General features: G+C 46.7%; 1 protein-coding gene across 1 annotated transcript in view; it reads right to left on the bottom strand.

Moving 5' to 3' along the window:
* The window catches only part of CRYZ (crystallin zeta), a 90,378-nt gene that overhangs the window by 9,284 nt on the left and 61,005 nt on the right, over nt 1-20,089 (bottom strand). Inside the window, exons 12-17 of the mRNA XM_082266363.1 lie at nt 17,672-17,685; nt 14,974-15,096; nt 11,985-12,137; nt 8,970-9,133; nt 4,455-4,506; nt 2,184-2,333 (exon numbers count right to left, since the gene is read on the bottom strand). Coding sequence (XP_082122489.1) covers nt 2,184-2,333; nt 4,455-4,506; nt 8,970-9,133; nt 11,985-12,137; nt 14,974-15,096; nt 17,672-17,685 — 656 coding nt within the window. The remainder of the gene's footprint in view (nt 1-2,183; nt 2,334-4,454; nt 4,507-8,969; nt 9,134-11,984; nt 12,138-14,973; nt 15,097-17,671; nt 17,686-20,089) is intronic.

Below are 20,089 nucleotides of genomic sequence, written 5' to 3'. Positions count from 1 at the left end.
GGCACGGGGGGGGTTACAACTGGCACTGGGGGGGGAGTTACAACTGCACAGGGGGGCTGTTACAATTGGCACTGGGGGATCGGATTTATTTTTTTTGCAAAGTCCCCTATGTGATGATTTTTAGGTGACAGGTTCTCTTTAATGAGACATGCAGGATCTAAAAGACCGTACATGTCTCCTCTGGGCTCTACTGAATGTTTTGCAATGCAGATCCCTTTGCAACACATCCCTTCCCGGCTATGGTACGCTGAGAGACTGACCCAGATGTGATGTCATACAGGTCGCTTTCCAGGTCACAGTAAGAAGGGGAGGAGAGCGGACGTGTGTCTGTTCTTCTCCCTTCCCTTCTCCCACCAGCCATGTTGGTCCCCCGGCCTACAGATGGGCAAGCGGAGACCAGAAAACATGGCGGGGTGCCAGTACCGGGGGGTGTGTGTGAGCAATCGGGCGATAGCGCAGCCGCGCCAAACGCTTTCAGGAGTCTGCCTGTCAGTTTTTCACAATCTCCTGGTAGCTGCAACCAACAGATTGTGAGTGAACCCCCCCCCCCAATCAGGTCTGTACGATATACGTATGACCTGGCACCGAAAGGGTTAATGTCCAATTTGTATGACCATCTTAATAGTAGAAGTCCGGTCAAATATTAACTAAGCCAAAACCTGCTCCCACCCCCGTTTGAAGCCTATTCTAACTACCCTGTAAAGAAAAGATGTGTATACTTACCTATTCTGAAGGCGCTTAGGTCTGGTCAGATGATCGGCTCCCAGCACCACTTTAAGCACTTGCCGACCGCCCGCCGCAGATATACTACGGCAGGCTGGCTCCGCTGTGCGAATCGCCGTACCTGTATGGCGATCCGCGGGAGCGACCCTGGGGGAGCGCGCACCCCCATTCGCCAGCGGTGAAGCTGATTTATGAGCCCGGTGGCCGCGATTGCTCCTGGGCAGTCGCGATCGCTCTCTGTGGAGAGAGAACGCCGATCTGCTGTTATTTTTTTACTAGTAACGGCGGCAATCAGCGATTTTTAGTGGGACTGCGACATTGTGGTGGACAAATCGGACACCTGACACTTTTTTGAGGACCAGTGACACTAATACAGTGATCAGTGCTAAAAAATATGCACTGTTACTGTACTGACACTGGCAGGAAAGGGGTTAACATCAGAGGCGATCAAAGGGTTAAATGTGTCCCTAGGGGGTGCTTGCTAACTGTGTGGGGGTTGCTCTGACTGGGGGAAGACAGAGATCCATGTTTTTGCTCAACAGGAACACAAGATCTCCATCTTCTCCCCTGTCAGATTGGCGATCTGCCTTATTTACATAGGCAGACTGCCTTTCTGCCACTCTCTGGAACAATAGCGGGTGGCCGGCGGATATCGGGTCTGCTTGACCTGCTGTTTGGCTCCCCCTCTGTCCAATCAGCGCGCCATCTAGCGGCTATTGCACGAAATGATGTACAGGTATGCAATTTCATGCAATAGAGCCACTTTGACGAAGTAAGTGTACATTAGGGAGTTGGCAAGTGGTTTTACTGAATCGCTTTGGTGAGGCTGCTCCCCTGCAGCAAAGAACCCCCAAATGAAGGGCAAATGCTGAGGGAATTCTAGTAGATAGCAGCAGGGGCATCATTCCAATGAGGATAGAGTCCAGAGTAGTTTTTGTAATACTGAAAATCAACAAGACAATACATTACTGGGGTTCACAAACTCCCCCTTCATCAGGGCTTGTATGTCATATCACATCAGGAATAACTGGACTCCGTAAGGTTGGAAAGAATTTGTAAACTTCACACCCAACATCAGCAGGTAATGCAGTGTGAATCCTCATGTTGCATTACCAGCTGCTGCTAATATTGCATGTGGAGTCTACAAACTCTTTCAAACCTTTCCTAGTCTAAGTATTTCTAAAGTGACAAAACATACAAGCCCTGATGAAGGGGGACTAAGTGAATCCCCGAAACAAGTTACTTTAATCATCTTGTTGATCTTTCAATAATAAAGAACTACTCTGGACTCTATCTCCAATAGAGTGGCATTGTATTTTGGTTTGATAGATAACAGACTAACATATGGAAGCCAAAAACGGAGATCTGCACACGTTCCTAAATACATGCTGCCGCGAGGACATAAGAAAAAGACAACTCCTGTATATGAATATACAAATAAAAGTGTTATAGGACCTTACCTGGATCTTCTCTATATAATCCGAGTCTCTGTGGTTGAAGACTTGGTGAGCACCATTTTGCAGGACTAAATTTAATCCCTCCGGGCTGCCGGCTGTCCCAAATACCCGGAACCCGTAGGCTCTGGCAATCTGACAAGCAGCTATTCCCACCTGTCAGATAATAGAATACACACGATGAGTCCAATATTTTTCTGAAGATCAAATGCTGGTGGCACAAAATAAATTCAGCCATAATGTTAGCTGAAGCTTTGCATGGCCTAGCAGTGAGAAACATTGCTAAACAACTTACACATCTACTTCAGCAATAAAGAGCAGATTAGATATCAGACCATAATGTTTATACTGACAAACCTGCTAAGGTAAACTTAAAGTGCGAGTAAACTCCCATCTCCAATTTTTACCTATAGGTAAAATAAAATGCCCAGAGGTTTACTTCCGCTTTACAGTGGTTGTAAATCTCAGACATGAAATATGAACAACGCTTATTCCTCTATAGTGTGTACTTGCCTCAGTTCAGAGTACTAAATTCCACTTTTGCCTGCTGCTTTATTCCTCCGATATCAGCATGAATCACTTCTGACAAGTTTTCCTGACACCAAGAGAAAAATAGTGACGGGTGGGAACTCCAGCTGATTGACAGCCTCAGCTCTGTCCCCATGTGCTGTGTAAAAGGGGGGGGGGGGGTCCCTTTCCTCTAATCAGTTCTCAGAGCTCTCCTCACTGAGCTCCGCAGAGTAACTCCAGCTCTCCACCCCCTTTATAATTGAGCATTTTTAACAGATGTGGAGAAAGAAAGCAGCAGATAAACAGGTATAACTTAGGTAGGAAAACTTGTTTCATCTCTGTGTATCACCTGAGGTCACTCCACAGGCGTATATGTGAGGGTTTACAACCACTTTGGGCTCAAAACTTTTCTAAAGCAACAACAGTGGTGCAGCACAGGGACCTTGTGATGCCTGTACACAGGGGCGTAACTACAGGGGTTGCAATTGCAACCAGACCCCATGCTCCAGGGGGCCTGTGCATCTCCCCTGTGCACCTGGATGGGAGGGGTGGCGGAGGCAGCATGTAGAGAAATCACTGTCCTCCTTTTTAGCTGCAGGAGGAAAATGGAGGACATTGGTTCTTCTGTATGCTGCCCCGCCACTCCTACTATCCAGTTCATCCCGTGTGTGCTCCCCTGGCTCCCCTCCCCCCTACTGTGCTCCCTTCCCTCTGCTGCCAGCTGCTGCAGGGGATGTGTCATAATAGAGAACCAGGAAGGGGGTCGGTAAATATGTAATTTATCAGCTTCTTCCTTTTCTGAATGGACAGAGTCATAGTCAGTGACATTGTAAAAAAATTAAAATAAAAATGATAAAAAATAATACAATTAAAATATCAAAAAATAAAAACTACTGACACCAGTGGATGAACTTCCAGGATCGCAAAGGTCACACTTGCGACCGGGTCCTGGCATTCCACCACTGTGGGGAGGCCCCAAGATGGCCGGAAGGGGGTCCTGCTGCGGGGCCTTAATAAGGGGCCACACAACAAGAGTAAAGGGCCCCAGGATCAGTGGGAAGAGCCCCAGGCTTGAAAGGAAGGGACCCGGCCAGGGGTCTGGGGGGCCCTTCATGGTTTCTTGCACCGGGGCCCTGAAGGTTCTAGTTATGCCTCTTCCTGTACATACTCCCTGTGTCCCTATAAAGCCTCTGGGGTCCTAGGTTTAGACCAGTGATGGTGAACCTTGGCACCCCAGAAGTTTTGGAAGTACATTGCCCATAATGCTCAGCTACACTGCAGAGTGCATGAGCATCATGGGAAATGTAGTTCCAGAACATCTGGGGTGCCAAGGTTCGCCATCGCTGGTTTAGACTGTTCATGGGGCCTTGACTTCTGCCAAAGTCAAGAATAATCCCACCCCTTCCTAACATTTAGCCCCACCCCTTTTATTTAACTAACATTCCAGATCATCAGTGGGCAGTACAAGTTTAGAGACCACGGGTGGGTCTTAGTCCCAGGACAGGGCAGGCATAACCTTGACTCGGGCAGAAGTCAGGGTCCCTACAATCTGGGCCAACTATCTAAGGGGGTTCCATGCAGAAAACTGAGAACAGTTTGAATAAATAATCATGTTTGCAAACCCCAACACGCTACCTCAACTTCAGCACTGTTGCTCTCTTAGAAACATTTTAGGCCATGACAGGTTTACGTCACCCAATCCAAGAAGGGTGCATTGATATTATTGTGTATGGCTACCATGATATATATATTCATTCTTCTACTTACCCCTCCACTTGCACCATGTACTAAAACCAGCTCTCCAGATCTTCCATGTGCTCTACAGGGAAAAAAATACCATAATGAAAAACAGATGATTTAAAAAAAAAACTACTACAAAATCAAAATCAGACAGGTGAGCTCATCAGTCCAAAGCTTCTTCTTCACTGTCCAATCACAAGCTGGGAGTGAAGATAAGACCCAATCGTATTACTTAACTGCAAAGGTGAAAAGTCAAGTCATAGGCTGACTACTGTCTGGCAGTGCTGAGTAAATCTCAGGATTGGAGTAACAGAAATACAGATCCTTTTGACAGATTAAAAACAGGTCTTATATGTGTGTTTCTTCTGTGTATTTAGCAGTTTTGCTTTAACTTAAAGCGGAGTTCCGCCCCCCCCCCTCCAGAAATGAAAAGTCAGCAGCTACACATACTGTAGCTGCTGACTTTTAATATTAGGACACTTACCTGTCCTGGAATGCAGCGATGTTGGAAACGCGACCGATGCTTCCATTGGCTGCCGGGTGCTGCCACCCACATTGCAGGTAAGGGAATCCGGCAGTGAAGCCTTGCGGCTTCACGGCCGGTGTTCTGCTGAAAACTCCGACGTTACTTCCAGTGAGTGTACACCAGGAATATTTGGCGATTCTGACCACTTGGTGTTATCACAGAACACCGACAGCCTTTACACTCTGTAGATGCTATATTTAGTGTAGATTGTTAGTCCGCCCGCTAGTAACCAAAAACATGGCCGCCTCCAAGGTGGCGACAACTAGCAGGCGGACTAACAATCTGCACTTATAATGGCATCTACCGGAGTGTAAAGGCTACCGGTGTTGTGTGAAAACACTAAGTGGTCGAAATCTCCAATTATTCCTGGTGTACATTCACTGGAAGCAATGTCGTTGGAGAATTCGGCAAGTTGGAGTTTTCGGCAAAACACCGGGTACCTACTGCACGAATTGCGCTACGCTCGATAATTGGCCTGGAAGCAGAGTGAGGAGTAGGGGGCCGAACCTCTGACGTACCTCACCGCGGCAAGGTCCGACGGAAGTGGGGATAGGGTACCTGTCAAAAACAGGTACCCACTCCCCCCTCTCCCCTGAAAAGTGCCAAATGTGGCACCGGAGGGTGGGGAGGAAACAGATAAGTGGAGGCTCCTCTTTTGAGTGGAACTCCGCTTTAAAGGGTTAGTTCACCTTTCAGAAAAGGTGATCCAACACCCTCCCTGACCCCCAGTTCCCGCTGTACTTACCTTCCTGGGTGATGAGTTGTCAGTGCCCATAGAGTTGGTGCACTGACCTGGGGATTAGAAACCCCTGCTCTTTAACCCCTTCTTTCTGCAGGACTTCTGAGACTTCTGGGACAGATCAGAGTGATGCTTTGTGCCAGTGCTGACCAATCAGAATCGCTCTAATCAATCCCGGAAGCCCTGCAGAAAGAAGGGGGAGAAGAGTGCATATTTCACATCACCGGACCGCTACACTGGCTGCGCAGGCACTGACAGCTCATCACCCACAAAGGTAAGTACAGCAAGGAGAAGGGGGAAGGGAGGAGGTAGGGTGTTAGTTCACCTTTTCTCTGGTGAAGGTAGACTCAGGCCCCTTTCATACGGGGTGGAATCCGTCAAAGCAGATCCGCGTGCTCAGCGTGGAATCCCAACTGAGCAGGCGGATGACAGGTCCGTGTCCGCTCCGCTATGCAGAGTGGACATGGACACAGCCTGCTGTTCTCTATGGGGTGGTTGGATGGAAAAAGGCTGCCTGTATCTATTCAACATCTGTCTGTTTTTAGTGGACCAGATCGAATCAGAATGCCGGTGGGTGACAGCGGAAATATGTCCGCTGACATCCGCAGCCCAATAGAGAACAATAGGTGGTCCAACCTGGGTGCTTGCTGTCTTCTCCGGTGCTGTAAATCGAGCTGCACATGCTTACAATGCTGGGCCAGTCTCTGAGAGCCAGGATGACTACTTGCAGTGCATGCACTCGAGTGATGTCATCCCACACTGGCCAATGAAGAGGCTCAAAATACCAGCATCAGCAGGATACCGTTTGACAGGGGAGTATTGACCCCTAAAGGAGTTGTAAAGTCAGAAGGTTTATTTTATCTTAATGCATTCTATGCATTAAGATAAAAATCCTTCTGGGTGTAGCAGCTGCCCCAGCACCCCCTAATACTTACCTGAACCCCAGCTCTGTCCAGTGATGTCCACACATCCGGGACTCTCTCACCTGACTGGCTGAGACACAGCCATGTTGCCATTGGCTCCCGCGGCTGACAATCAAGGTCAGTTAGTCAATCAGGAGAGAGAGGGGACGGGGCTGAACGGCAGTTCCATGTCTGAATAGACACACAGAGCTGCAGCTTGGCTCAGGTGCCCCCATAGCAAGCTGCTTGTTGTGGGGGCACTCGACAAAAGGGAGGGGCCAGGAGCTGCGAATAGGGACCCAAGAAGAGGATCTGAGCTGCTCTGTGCAAAATCAACTGCACAGAGGAGGGAAATATAACATGTTTATTTTTTTAAACAAGACTTTACAATCACTTTAAGTTCAGCTTTAATTATTTGTGTTATTATTGCATATTACTCTTAGCAGGATCCATTCTAAAAGATCAGAGGGGAAAAAAAACATAAAAAGAGTAAAGGGAATGGACAGCAGTGAAAAGGTAAGATAACATGAAAGAAAATAAACAATTTATTTACTAGTACGCAGTCTAAAGAATATTCTCCTTACTGATGCAAGCACCTAGGTAGGGAAAACACTGACCACATATGTGCCCAAGGGCCACTTGCGGACCCCGGGCAACAGGTTTAAGCGGAACTTCAGTCTCTCAATCAACATTGACTATTTTTAATTCTCATGCTGATAACATTAGTTAATGGAAAGGCAAGTTTAGTGTATTTACTTGGTTTAAAGTTATTTTTTACATTTCCTCAGTTACTTACAGGTATCTTAGAAGAGAGAAGAGAAAACCGAGCGCCAATCTAAGTGTAGCAATACAAGTTCTTTAATAGCAATTAAAAGAGTGTTACTCACAAAGGTGCGGTAAAAACAGGCATCACAAAGTAATGGAGAATCTGGGCGATGTTCATCCAGGGGGTCCTTCCAAATTCCTTGCGGAGCTGGCGCCGTGGAGGATGAGCTGCGATCTCCTGTGGAATGGCAGGGGATGTGCTGATCACTCGGTGGTGGTTGGGTAGCGTGGGTCCGCAGGTAGGAGGGTCATGACATCACTTCCTGGAGACACATTGTGGATCAAACGGCCGTTTGCTCATCCTCCACAGCGCCAGCTCAGCTAGGAATTTGGAAGGACCCCCTGGATGAACATCGCCCAGATTCTCCATTACTTTGTGATGCCTGTTTTTACCGTACCTTTGTGAGTAACACTCTTTTAATTGCTATTAAAGAACTTGTATTGCTACACTTAGATTGGCGCTCAGTTTTCTCTTCTCTTCTTGGATTCATACAGGGTTACTTCACCCTTTACCGCCAGCAGCCATCGAGGTGATCTAGCAACTCCACCGGACTTTGTCACTTGGAACTAACATTTCCCACTTGCCAATATATAGACTACTGCAGCAGTTCTGACATTCTGATTGCGCCAATTTCTCCCCCCCTACTTCCAGGTATTTTGCCTAGGTAAATTATGTCATACATCCCAGGAGTCTTCAGGGAGGGGGGAGGAGGGTTTTTTCCCCAGCTAAGCAAACCATCCTGTGACTGAGTGTTCAGTCAGAATATCAAACCAGATTGGGTAACGGAAGTGACGTTATCAGATTTGCTAATGTGACAGAACACCTGCAGCGGACATCTTACTACACCCAGCTACGTCTTGAATTTGAGAGTAATTTTAGCAAAAAAGTGAGCGGATATAAATAAATATAGTATATTGACATCTGAGATGCTGTTTCGATGTTACATTTTGAAAGAAGCAGGACGCCAGCAGTAGGAAAGCGGCAGAGGCCATGTTGGTACACCCCGCACTGCTCAGCGCTAAACCTTTAGGCTTTCAAATGTAAACATCCAAACAGCATCACAGATGTCAATATACAATATTTATTTATATACGCTCACGTTATTGCTAAAATTATTCTAAAATTCAAGAGGTAGCTGGGTGTAGTAAGATGTCCGCTGCTGCCTTCTGACTGAAGGCGTTAGTGGGGGAACGTATGTGCAGCTGACAAAACATCACTTCCGTTACCTAATCTGACGGGTTTGCTATTCTGACAGAACACCTGCATGCCTGAACTAAGGGCAGATGGATTCCAGGAAGTAAATGCTACAGGAATCATCTGCCCTTACTCAAGATGGCCACGGTCAAAAATGCTAGGGGGTGTTTTTCCATGTGGTTTCTCAGCAATATAAAGCATGGAGACAAGGATGGCCGAGTTTGCTTTGAACATTAAAAACAAATTAAATAGCCTTTTTGGTTTGTAGGGTGGAGATGCAGTGTAGTTCCACTTTGAGCATCAGGGATTCAAACCCTCACAGAATACATTAGACTGTGCCTTTCACCTTACTTACTTCTGGAAGAGTGCTCTGTAGGCGGTGAAGTAGGGGACAGATATGGCGGCTCCTTGATTAAAGTTGAGGTTTTCTGGAAGGTGGTAGACGGTATCTTCAGAGGCCAGTGTGTACTCTGCGTAACCCCCTGTAATGGTTGACCTGGTGAACACACGATCGCCTTTCTGAATCAAGGGATATAAGAATACATTTGTTTTACTATAAGAATGGCTCAGATTAGTATGTCCAGTCATCTCCCACCCCGTCTGCCTTTAGGCGATCCTTGAAAACTCATTTATTCTGGGAAGCCTACTCCACCTCCACCTAAAAACTGTACTTGAGTCACCTCAATCAGATAATCCCCTGCAGCTATTACCTTTTGTATAACCTCCCCCTCCCTTTAGATTGTAAGATCCATGAGCAAGGCCCATCTATTCCTTCTGTATTGAAATGTATTATAATTGTACTGTCCCCTTTCATATTGTAAAGCACTGCGCAAACAGTTGCTGCTGTAAAAAATTCTGAATGATAATGCTTTGAAAATGTTACCACTAACACGCTCTCCCTTCCAGATTTAATTTTCTTCCTAGGGTGCAATGAAAACATTTTGGTTGGAATTGGAACTGTGGAAGCTGCGTCTCAAAAAAGTCAAGCAGAGGACAGCAGACGAGTCACCAGTATGGTCTATAGGCAGTGGATCCCACTGACTGACTTGGGATCTGCACTGCATCGGAGTGTGGCCATCTTTGTAGAGGAGCAGGGCTTTGCTTTCTCATGTTAGAGCTGCTCCCTGATGACTGGTGGAGAAGCAGCTGGAGAGGTGGAGGAAGAACAAGTTCACAGAATGGAGGAAGGATATGTATGGCTATGCTTGCACTGCAGGTTCTCAGGTACAGTTTCCTTTACAGCAAGGAGAACAGGGAGCAGCACAGTATTGTGTCTCTATGAGGAAATGACCATAGTGGTAAAGAAGTAGGGCTTTGCTGCCTCGTGTTAGTTTTTCCATTATGGCCGGTACCTTGATGGTGGGGTAATGATCAAGAAGCCACAGGAGAGGAAGAACAAGAACTATTCCACAGAATGAATGCAGCAGAAGCAAGAAGATCCTTGCACTGTGGGTCCTCAGGTACAGCTTCCTCTCCAGCAAAGAGAACAGTGAGCAGTACATTGCTGTCTCTCTTAGGAAAAGTGGCCATATTGGTAGAGAAGCAGGGCTTTGCTTCTTCATGTTAGAGCTGCCCTCTCATGGATGGTAACTTGATGACTGCTGGAGGAATAATCATGAAGAAGCATGAGAGGTGGAGGAAGCACAGTTCCATAGATTGAATGAAGCAGCAGTAGATAGATCATTGCACTGCAGGTCCTCAAGGTACAGCTTCCTCTCCAGCAAGGAGAACAGGGAGAAGCACAGTATTGTGTCTCTTTGAGGAAATGACCATAGTGGTAGAGAAGTAGGGCTTTGCTTCCTCATGTTAGAGCTGTTCCCTTATGACTGATGCCTTGATGACTGGTGGGGTAATGATCAAGAAGCCATACGAGAGGAAGAACAATAACATTTTTACAGAATGAAAGAAGCAGAAGCAAGGAGATCCTTGCACTGCAGGTCCTCAGGTACAGTTTCCTCTCCAGCAAAGGGAACAGTGAGCAGCACATTATTGTGTCTCTTAGAAGAAGCGGTCATATTGGTAGAGAAGCAGAGCTCTGCTTCCTCATGTCTCACTACTGGTAACTTGACAACTGATGGGGGAATAATCAAGAAGCAGCTAGAGAGGTAGAGAAAGCACTGTTCCACAGAATGGATGAAGCAGCAGTAGGTTGATCCTTGCACTGCAGGTCCTCAGGTACAGCTTTCTCTCCAGCAAGGAGAACAGTGAGCAGCACAGCAGCGACATCACCAAATATCACTCCAAATTTAAGACTAGCAGTCTGAGGCAGCAATGGCCTTATGGTCTTGCCCTGCAGATATTCCAGAGATAAGACTATAATCCTTCCACTTTATAAAACTCTGGTCCGACCGCATCTGGAGTATTCTGTCCAGTTCTGGTCGCCAGTCCTCAGGAGGGATGTGTTGGAGCTGGAGAGAGTCCAGAGAAGGGCAACTAAACTAATTAGGGGATTGGAGGACCTTAATTATGAAGAGCGTCTGCAATCGCTTGATTTATTCTCCCTGGAGAAGAGACGCGATAGCAATTTATAAATATCTCAATGGTGATCTCAGCATAGAAAAAAAGCTATTCAGTCAAAGGCATACAATGCGATTAGAGGAGAAGCGTTTTAACCTCAGGCAACGTGGGGGGTTCTTTACTGTTAGAGCTAACAGATTGTGGAATTCTCTACCACAAGAGGTGGTTTCTGCGGGAAGTATGGTGGCTTTCAAAAGACTCTTAGATGTACATCTCAAGGATCAGAACATTCAGGGCTATGTGAGATGATTACAGCCAAACACACCTACACAGGTTGAACTGGATGGACTATTGTCTTTATTCAACCTCACCGACTACGTAACTATGTAAGATATACAGGTATATGCCTGAAGGCACAGGAAGTACACAGGTATATTTCTTTTACTGAATTTTTATTACAATTTTCCAGTATGACAGAGAAAACAGAGCAGTACAGTAACAATGAGTGCATTTAGTATAATAGAGGTTGTACTTGGTTTTCTACCCAAGCGCTAAGTGGAAGAGACAACAGTCTGATACTGAAATAAAATATAAGAGGTTAAAAACTCTTAGGATATGAATTTGTGAAAGTAAAACTGCAAGGGCTGTAGAAACATATATGCACAAGCCGATGCCAAAAACGTGGGGAACAGTTTTCGGACTATCGAGGCAACATCATATAATAAACCCCTAATGTCTCTAGGATTCCATGACACAGAAGAGAGATGGGGGGGGGGGGGTTAAGCGAGAGGGTACACCAGTATATTTCAAAAGGAATTTAAGGCAGAAGGTAAATATTTCAGGGAATTGCTTAAACTTAAAATCCAATAAAATCAAATTAAAAGTATAATTTCTGTAGTGCCATGACTCTTACCTTAAATAATCTTACACTTTTTCCTACTTCTTCCACTATTCCAGAAACGTCTGAGCCTGGGGTGTACGGCAAATTTGGCTTCCGAGCGTAAGCCCCAGCCCTGATATAAGTCTCCACCGGATTTATACCACACGCACGAACTCGGATTAGAATCTGCAAATAATAAATGACAACAGTGAAAAATAAATACAACAATTTTTTTCAAACATTAGCAAAAAAATGTAATCTTTTTTTACATTTGAAAGCTGATTTTTTTTTTTTTTGTGGAACTTTTAGTCTATGTATAGATGTTCTGAAATACAAGCAAAGAGGTACTGACAGGAAGTTTTTTTCTCAGTTGGGTACAAAAAGGTTCCAAATGCATAGCAAAATCAATAAAGCTGAACTCCAAAGAACCAGCTAGACACACAGGCAAGGTACAGAAATGGTATTCGTGTTTTACCTGCAAAATATGTGTTATTCTGTGCAGCCAGTCTTGTGATCCAGACAGCATTGCCAGATCCTTGACCTCAACTTCAGCAGCTGCAAAAATTGGTCCAAAACAGACTCCCAGCCTGCTGATTGGACAATAGAGAAACTGAAGCACTTTAAAGAATTATCATTCTGCTCTTTTTTTTTTACCATTTGCATGTATGTGTGCTACACTTGTCGTTTTTTCACTGACTCTCGTGTTCTCAGTCTGCTGCCGATAGGAAATCATAGAAGGACAATTCAGACACTAGCTAGAATTTAAAAAAACCTAAACGTATATATATGTTTAGTGCTGGATGCTCAGCAATGGAGACTGGATGAGGTTTTGAACCCCTTACATACACACACACACACTGTCTGAATGGGCCTCCTGTAAAACCGCTGTGCAGCAGCACTCAGACTAGGAAAGGGAGACTCACCCTCCCTATTTGTCCTGGTGACCACTGCCAGTGGGACACATTGGACACTTCTGTGTCTGGAGGCCAGCAGATGAATCCACAGCACTCAGCGGGGGGGGGTTAAACAAATACAGCCACTGCACACCGATATTTGTTTTAGTAGTCCATTTATTTTACCATGATCTTAAAAGTGATTGTAAAGTCTTAAGTTTTTTTTTTTTTTTAAATAACAAACATGTTATACTTACCTCCTCTGTGCAGTTGGTTTTGCACAGGGCAGCCAAGATCCTCCTCTTCTCAGGTCCTTCACTGCTCCTGGCCCCTCCCTCCTATTGAGTGCCCCCACAGCGAGCAGCTTGCTATGGGGGCACCTGATCCTAAGCCCTGCGTTTCACCCTGAGCAGGGCTTAGTCACAGAATTGTGGTGAAATGTGTCAGCACCATGGACACAGACAGGAAGTGTTCTCCAATTGTATTTTAATAAAAGGACCACTAAGCTTAGATCGGCATGCGGTGCCGGTATTGGTTTACTACAAGATGTAGAAGAGAAGCCGACACCCCAAGTATGTGGGAGAGCAATAGAAGACATCCGTACTCCAATTCTATCCACTTTATCGTGCTCAAGACCAAAACATCAGGCACATAGGAGCTCCTCTATACCTGGCGTGTAGAATGATCGGAGCTCCTCTATACCTGGCTGTGTAGAAGGATCGGAGCTCCTCTATACCTGGCTGTGTAGAATGATCGGAGCTCCTCTATACCTGGCTGTGTAGAATGATTGGAGCTCCTCTATACCTGGCTGTGTAGAATGATTGGAGCTCCTCTATACCTGGCTGTGTAGAATGATCGGAGCTCCTCTATACCTGGCTGTGTAGAATGATCGGAGCTCCTCTATACCTGGCTGTGTAGAATGATCGGAGCTCCTCTATACCTGGCTGTGTAGAATGATCGGAGCTCCTCTATACCTGGCTGTGTAGAATGATCGGAGCTCCTCTATACCTGGCGTGTAGAGCGATCGGAGCTCCTCTATACCTAGGTGTGTAGAATGATCGGAGCTCCTCTATGCCTGGCTGTGTAGAATGATCGGAGCTCTTCTATACCTGGCTGTGTAGAATGATTGGAGCTCCTCTATACCTGGCTGTGTAGAATGATGGGAGCTCCTCTATACCTGGCGTGTAGAATGATCGGAGCTCCTCTATACCTGGCTGTGTAGAAGGATCGGAGCTCCTCTATACCTGGCTGTGTAGAATGATCGGAGCTCCTCTATACCTGGTGTGTAGAACGATAGGAGCTCCTCTATACCTGGGGTTTAGAACGATCGGAGCTCCTCCATACCTGGCGTGTAGAACGATCGGAGCTCCTCTATACCTGGCGTGTAGAGCGATCGGAGCTCCTCTATACCTGGCGTGTAGAGCGATCGGAGCTCCTCTATACCTGGCGTGTAGAGCGATCGGAGCTCCTCCATACCTGGCGTGTAGAACGATCGGAGCTCCTCTATACCTGGCGTGTAGAGAGATCGGAGCTCCTCTATACCTGGCGTGTAGAGCGATCGGAGCTCCTCTATACCTGGCGTGTAGAGCGATCGGAGCTCCTCTATACCTGGCGTGTAGAGCGATCGGAGCTCCTCTATACCTGGCGTGTAGAGCGATCGGAGCTCCTCTATACCTGGCGTGTAGAGCGATCGGAGCTCCTCTATACCTGGCGTGTAGAGCGATCGGAGCTCCTCTATACCTGGCGTGTAGAGCGATCGGAGCTCCTCTATACCTGGCGTGTAGAGCGATCAGAGCTCCTCTATACCTGGCGTGTAGAGCGATCGGAGCTCCTCTATACCTGGCGTGTAGAGCGATCGGAGCTCCTCTATACCTGGCGTGTAGAGCGATCGGAGCTCCTCTATACCTATCCACTTTATCGTGCTCAAGACCAAAACATCAGGCACATCAGGCTGACATTGACACAGATAGGGAGTAACACAATTTGCGTTATCAGCACTTCACCATAACCAGGGAGGGTGTGGGAGCGCCAAAGGAGGTTTGGGGGCAGCGTTGCCTCTGAATACTCAGCAGGGGGCCAACCTGTAAGTATTTGAGGTGCAGGGGATTGTACATACAGGGCGGGTGTACCTGGTCCTCGCCTGGTGATGGTACAGCGGCATCTGTTAGGAGTTTTAGTACTTCTGGCTTCCCGAATTCATGGACCCGAATAGCACGCATTAATCTCCCCACTGACGCCATCCTGGGCTCTCTCTGAAACACAAAAATAAATAATATTCATGAGTTGACGTGTGTCTGTGTGCTCAAAGAACCTGCAGAGAGACATCATGGATGATGGAGATCCATCCGGACATAAGAAAGGATGAGAATTCCTAAGGCCCCTTTCACACGATCGGCCCGATCGGGTCCGCCTATCCGTTTTTCAGGCAGACCCGATCAGGCCACCCATTGTCCTCTGTGGGGGAGGCGGATGACACCCGTCTGGAGTGTAATCCAACAAGATCCACTGAAAACAGACGTATGGGGATACGTTCGCCATCCGTCCAGGGGGTCGGATGAAAACGAATAGGCTGTCCATTTTCATTTGATCTCCCCATAGAGGAATGCAGGAATCTGACAGGTCTATCGCTGCACAGTGATTGGAGACGGACCAGTCATCCGCCTGCTCAATGGGGATCAACGGAGCGATCCCCCGCTGAGCAAGCAGAGTCCATCAGAACCGATCCGCCCTGTGTGAAAGAGGCCTAAATGTCATAACAAAAAGTCATCTTGTATTAGATAAAAATTATATAAAAAAAATATTCTCCTGCTTTAAAAAACCTAAATATATGAACTTAATAAGTGTGAGCTGGGCCAGCACTTTATGCACTAATTTAACATTAAATAAATTAAGCAAACACATAAATAATTAGGTGCAGCACTTACTAGCATTGAAAACATAATATATACTCAATAAAAAAAGAATTATCTTAGTGAAAAACATACATGTATATTTTTGACTAAGGAGATTATATGTTTATTGATTATATATTACTGTATGGTTTCAATACTAGTGAGCGCTGCACTGAATTTATGCACATTTGTATTGGGACCGGCTTGTGCCATAAGTCTCCTAGTGCACTCTCCATAGGAGTATAGGAGAAATGCTTTCTAGAGAAACACAGATGTAATCCTAAATTGTATCAACCCAAGAAGAGAACTGATATATACAGTATAGTGCAGAATACTAGTCCTTAGGGTGGCCTCCATATCTGGCATGCAGAATGATGGGAGCTCCTCTATACCTGGCATGTAGAACGATCGGAGCTCCTCTATATGTGGCGTGTAGAAGGATCGGAGCTCCTCTATGCCTGGCTGTGTAGAAGGATCGGAGCTCCTCTATGCCTGGCTGTGTAGAAGGATCGGAGCTCCTCTATGCCTGGCTGTGTAGAAGGATCGGAGCTCCTCTATGCCTGGCTGTGTAGAAGGATCGGAGCTCCTCTATGCCTGGCTGTGTAGAAGGATCGGAGCTCCTCTATGCCTGGCTGTGTAGAAGGATCGGAGCTCCTCTATGCCTGGCTGTGTAGAAGGATCGGAGCTCCTCTATGCCTGGCTGTGTAGAAGGATCGGAGCTCCTCTATGCCTGGCTGTGTAGAAGGATCGGAGCTCCTCTATGCCTGGCTCTGTAGAAGGATCGGAGCTCCTCTATGCCTGGCTCTGTAGAAGGATCGGAGCTCCTCTATGCCTGGCTCTGTAGAAGGATCGGAGCTCCTCTATGCCTGGCTGTGTTGAACGATGGGAGCTCCTCTATACCTGGCTGTGTTGAATGATGGGAGCTCCTCTATACCTGGCTGTGTTGAATGATCGGAGCTCCTCTATACCTGGCGTGTAGAAGGATCGGAGCTCCTCTATACCTGGCTGTGTAGAAGGATCGGAGCTCCTCTATACCTGGTTGTGTTGAATGATGGGAGCTCCTCTATACCTGGCTGTGTAGAATGATCGGAGCTCCTCTATACCTGGCTGTGTAGAATGATCGGAGCTCCTCTATACCTGGCTGTGTAGAAGGATCGGAGCTCCTCTATACCTGGTTGTGTAGAATGATCGGAGCTCCTCTATACCTGGCTGTGTAGAAGGATCGGAGCTCCTCTATACCTGGCTGTGTAGAATGATCGGAGCTCCTCTATACCTGGCTGTGTAGAATGATCGGAGCTCCTCTATACCTGGCTGTGTAGAATGATCGGAGCTCCTCTATACCTGGCTGTGTAGAATGATCGGAGCTCCTCTATACCTGGCGTGTAGAAGGATCGGAGCTCCTCTATACCTGGCTGTGTAGGTGAAATAATCGGCGGTCTGTTATACCTGGTGTGTAGATGGAATGTTCGGAGCTCCTCTATCCTGGCATGTGGAATGATCAGCATTTAGTACATATGACCTTTGTTCTGCCCCTGGGACGCCCACTTCTAATCCACCCCCTGTATGAGTCGGGTAAACTCGCTGACCTATAGCTGGCACTAACACTGCAGTCAGCAGATTGCAGATCCCAGAGAAACCTCTATAGCTAAAAACTCACTAAAATACACATCATACATGTAATACACATCATACATGTAATACACATCATACATGTACAATGGTAATGCATGCTTTGCAGTGATTTAAATGCAAAATATAATTATACAATAAATAATATAATAGAACAGAATACATTTATCAGGCAGGATCTCTACAATCCCACAACCAGCACAGACAAGGAAGCCATGCTGAGACTTGTAGTTCTATAACAGTAATGTCTGTAGAACATTCAGCTCAGAGATCTTCTATACAGAGAACTCACACATCTCTCTCTTACCTCCACACTCAGCACTGATCAGTCCCAGCAGAAGCACTGCTCTGTCTGACCCGTCACCTGTTGCACACGGGGGGGCGTGTCACTACCCAACAAATACAGCAACCGCCATCTTTAGTGTGGGAAAGCGTAAGGGACTATTATGTAGTTTGAAGTTGTGTTAGGATACCTGTATCTGGCGCTTAATAGAGCATACTGGTACTTGTAGTTACCCCTCAACTGTAAGGTCGCTTTATAATGCTTTGAGTATCACTGGGCTTGCCAGAAGTAAAAATGGCGGCTGGTTAGTGAACTGATAGGAGGATGTTTGTCCCTTTTCTTCCGCCGTACAAAGCAAGGCTGCTTCCTGACAGCGTGCAGAGAGGAGTCTGTATACATGGGATAGGAAGGGGAGAGAACAGGTGTGTACAACAGGGTGGAGGAGATCAGGGCTTCCATTATGGATCATAGAGCAGCTGAGGGACACCATTTATAAATGCATTCTATATTTCCATATCAATCTCCTCTACAGGCTGGAGACCCAGAGATCCTCTATTCTGCTGGACTGTCAGAGCCATAGAGATCCTACAACCTGAGGATCCTCCAGATCCTGACCATTACCTTACCCTGATAACTGATCTGCTAGATACAGAGATCCTACAACCTAGGAAACCTAAAACAGAGACTCCCCAACCTTATCCTGGTGACTGAGGGATTAACCACTCTACTCCTCTGCTAGATCCAGAAATCCTACAACCTAGGAAGCCCAAAGCAGAGATCCCTCAACCTTATCCTGGTGATCCGCAGACCCATGGATCCACTACTCTACTGATCTGCTAGATCCAGGGATCCTTCAACCTAGGAAACCTAAAACAGAGACTTCCCAACCTTATCCTGGTGATCCGCAGACCCATGGATCCACTACTTTACTGATCTGCTAGATCCAGGGATCCTTCAACCTAGGAAACCCAAAATCGAGACCCCTTGACCCTATCCTGGTGACCTGCAGACCCATAGATTCACTACTCTACTGATCTGCTAGATACAGAGATCCTACAACCTAGGAAACCCAAAGCAGAGATCCCTTAACCTTATCCTGGTGATCCGCAGACCCATGTATCCACTACTTTACTGATCTGCTAGATACAGAGATCCTTCAACCTAGGAAACCTGATATCGAGACCCCTTGACCCTATCCTGGTGACCTGCAGACCCGTAGATCCACTACTCTACTGATCTGCTAGATACAGAGATCCTACAACCTAGGAAGCCCAAAGCAGAGATCCCTCAACCTTATCCTGGTGATCTGCAGACCCATGGATCCACTACTCTACTGATCTGCTAGATACAGAGATCCTTCAACCTAGGAAACCTGAAATCAAGACCCCTTGACCCTATCCTGGTGACCTGCAGACCCGTAGATCCACTACTCTACTGATCTGCTAGATACAGAGATCCTACAACCTAGGAAGCCCAAAGCAGAGATCCCTCAACCTTATCCTGGTGATCCGCAGACCCATGGATCCACTACTCTACTGATCTGCTAGATACAGAGATCCTACAACCTAGGAAACCTAAAATAGAGACTCCTCAACCTTAACCTGGTGACCGAGGGATTAACCACCCTACTCCTCTGCTAGATCCAGAAATCCTACAACCTAGGAAGCCCAAAACAGAGATCCCTCAACCTTATCCTGGTGACCCGCAGACCCATGGATCCACTACTCTACTGATCTGCTAGATCCAGGGATCCTTCAACCTAGGAAACCCGAAATCGAGACCCCTTGACCCTATCCTGGTGATCTGCAGACCCATAGATTCACTACTCACTACTCTACTGATCTGCTAGATCCAGAGATCCTAGAACGAAAACCCAAAACGGAGCCCCCTTGTCCTTATCTTGGTAACCCAGGGATCCAGTGATCTAGTGATCTACCGAACCCAGCAATCATCCAGCCTAAAGAACCCAAAACAGAGACCTGGTGACCCAGAGATCGACTGATCTGCTAAATCCAGAGATCCTGCAACCTAGGAAACCCAAAAAAGAGACCCCCTCGATCTTATCCTGGTGACCCATAGATTCATTACTCAACTGATCTGCTAAATGCAGAGATCCTAGAACCTAGGAAACCTGAAACCGAGCCCCCTTGACCTTACTCTGGTAACCCAGGGATCCACTGGTCTACCAGACCCAGGAATCCTCCAACCTAAGGAACCTGAAACCCTTTGACCTCATCCTGGTGACACAGAAATCCACAGCTCTACTGATCTGCTAGATCCAGGGATCCTTCAACCTAGGAAACCCGAAACAGAGACCCCCTCAACCTTACCCTGGTGACCCAGAGATCTACTGCTCTGCTAGATCCAGGAATCCTACAACCTAGAAAACCCAAAACAGAGACCCTTTGATCTTACCCTGACCCAGAGACCACCCCTGTCTAG

This window comes from Pelophylax lessonae (genome assembly GCF_965119305.1).
Source record: "Pelophylax lessonae genome assembly, chromosome: 8".
NCBI classification, from domain to species: Eukaryota; Metazoa; Chordata; class Amphibia; order Anura; family Ranidae; genus Pelophylax; species Pelophylax lessonae.
Note: the sequence above shows the minus strand (reverse complement) of the source record. Positions and strands in the feature narration are given on the sequence as shown.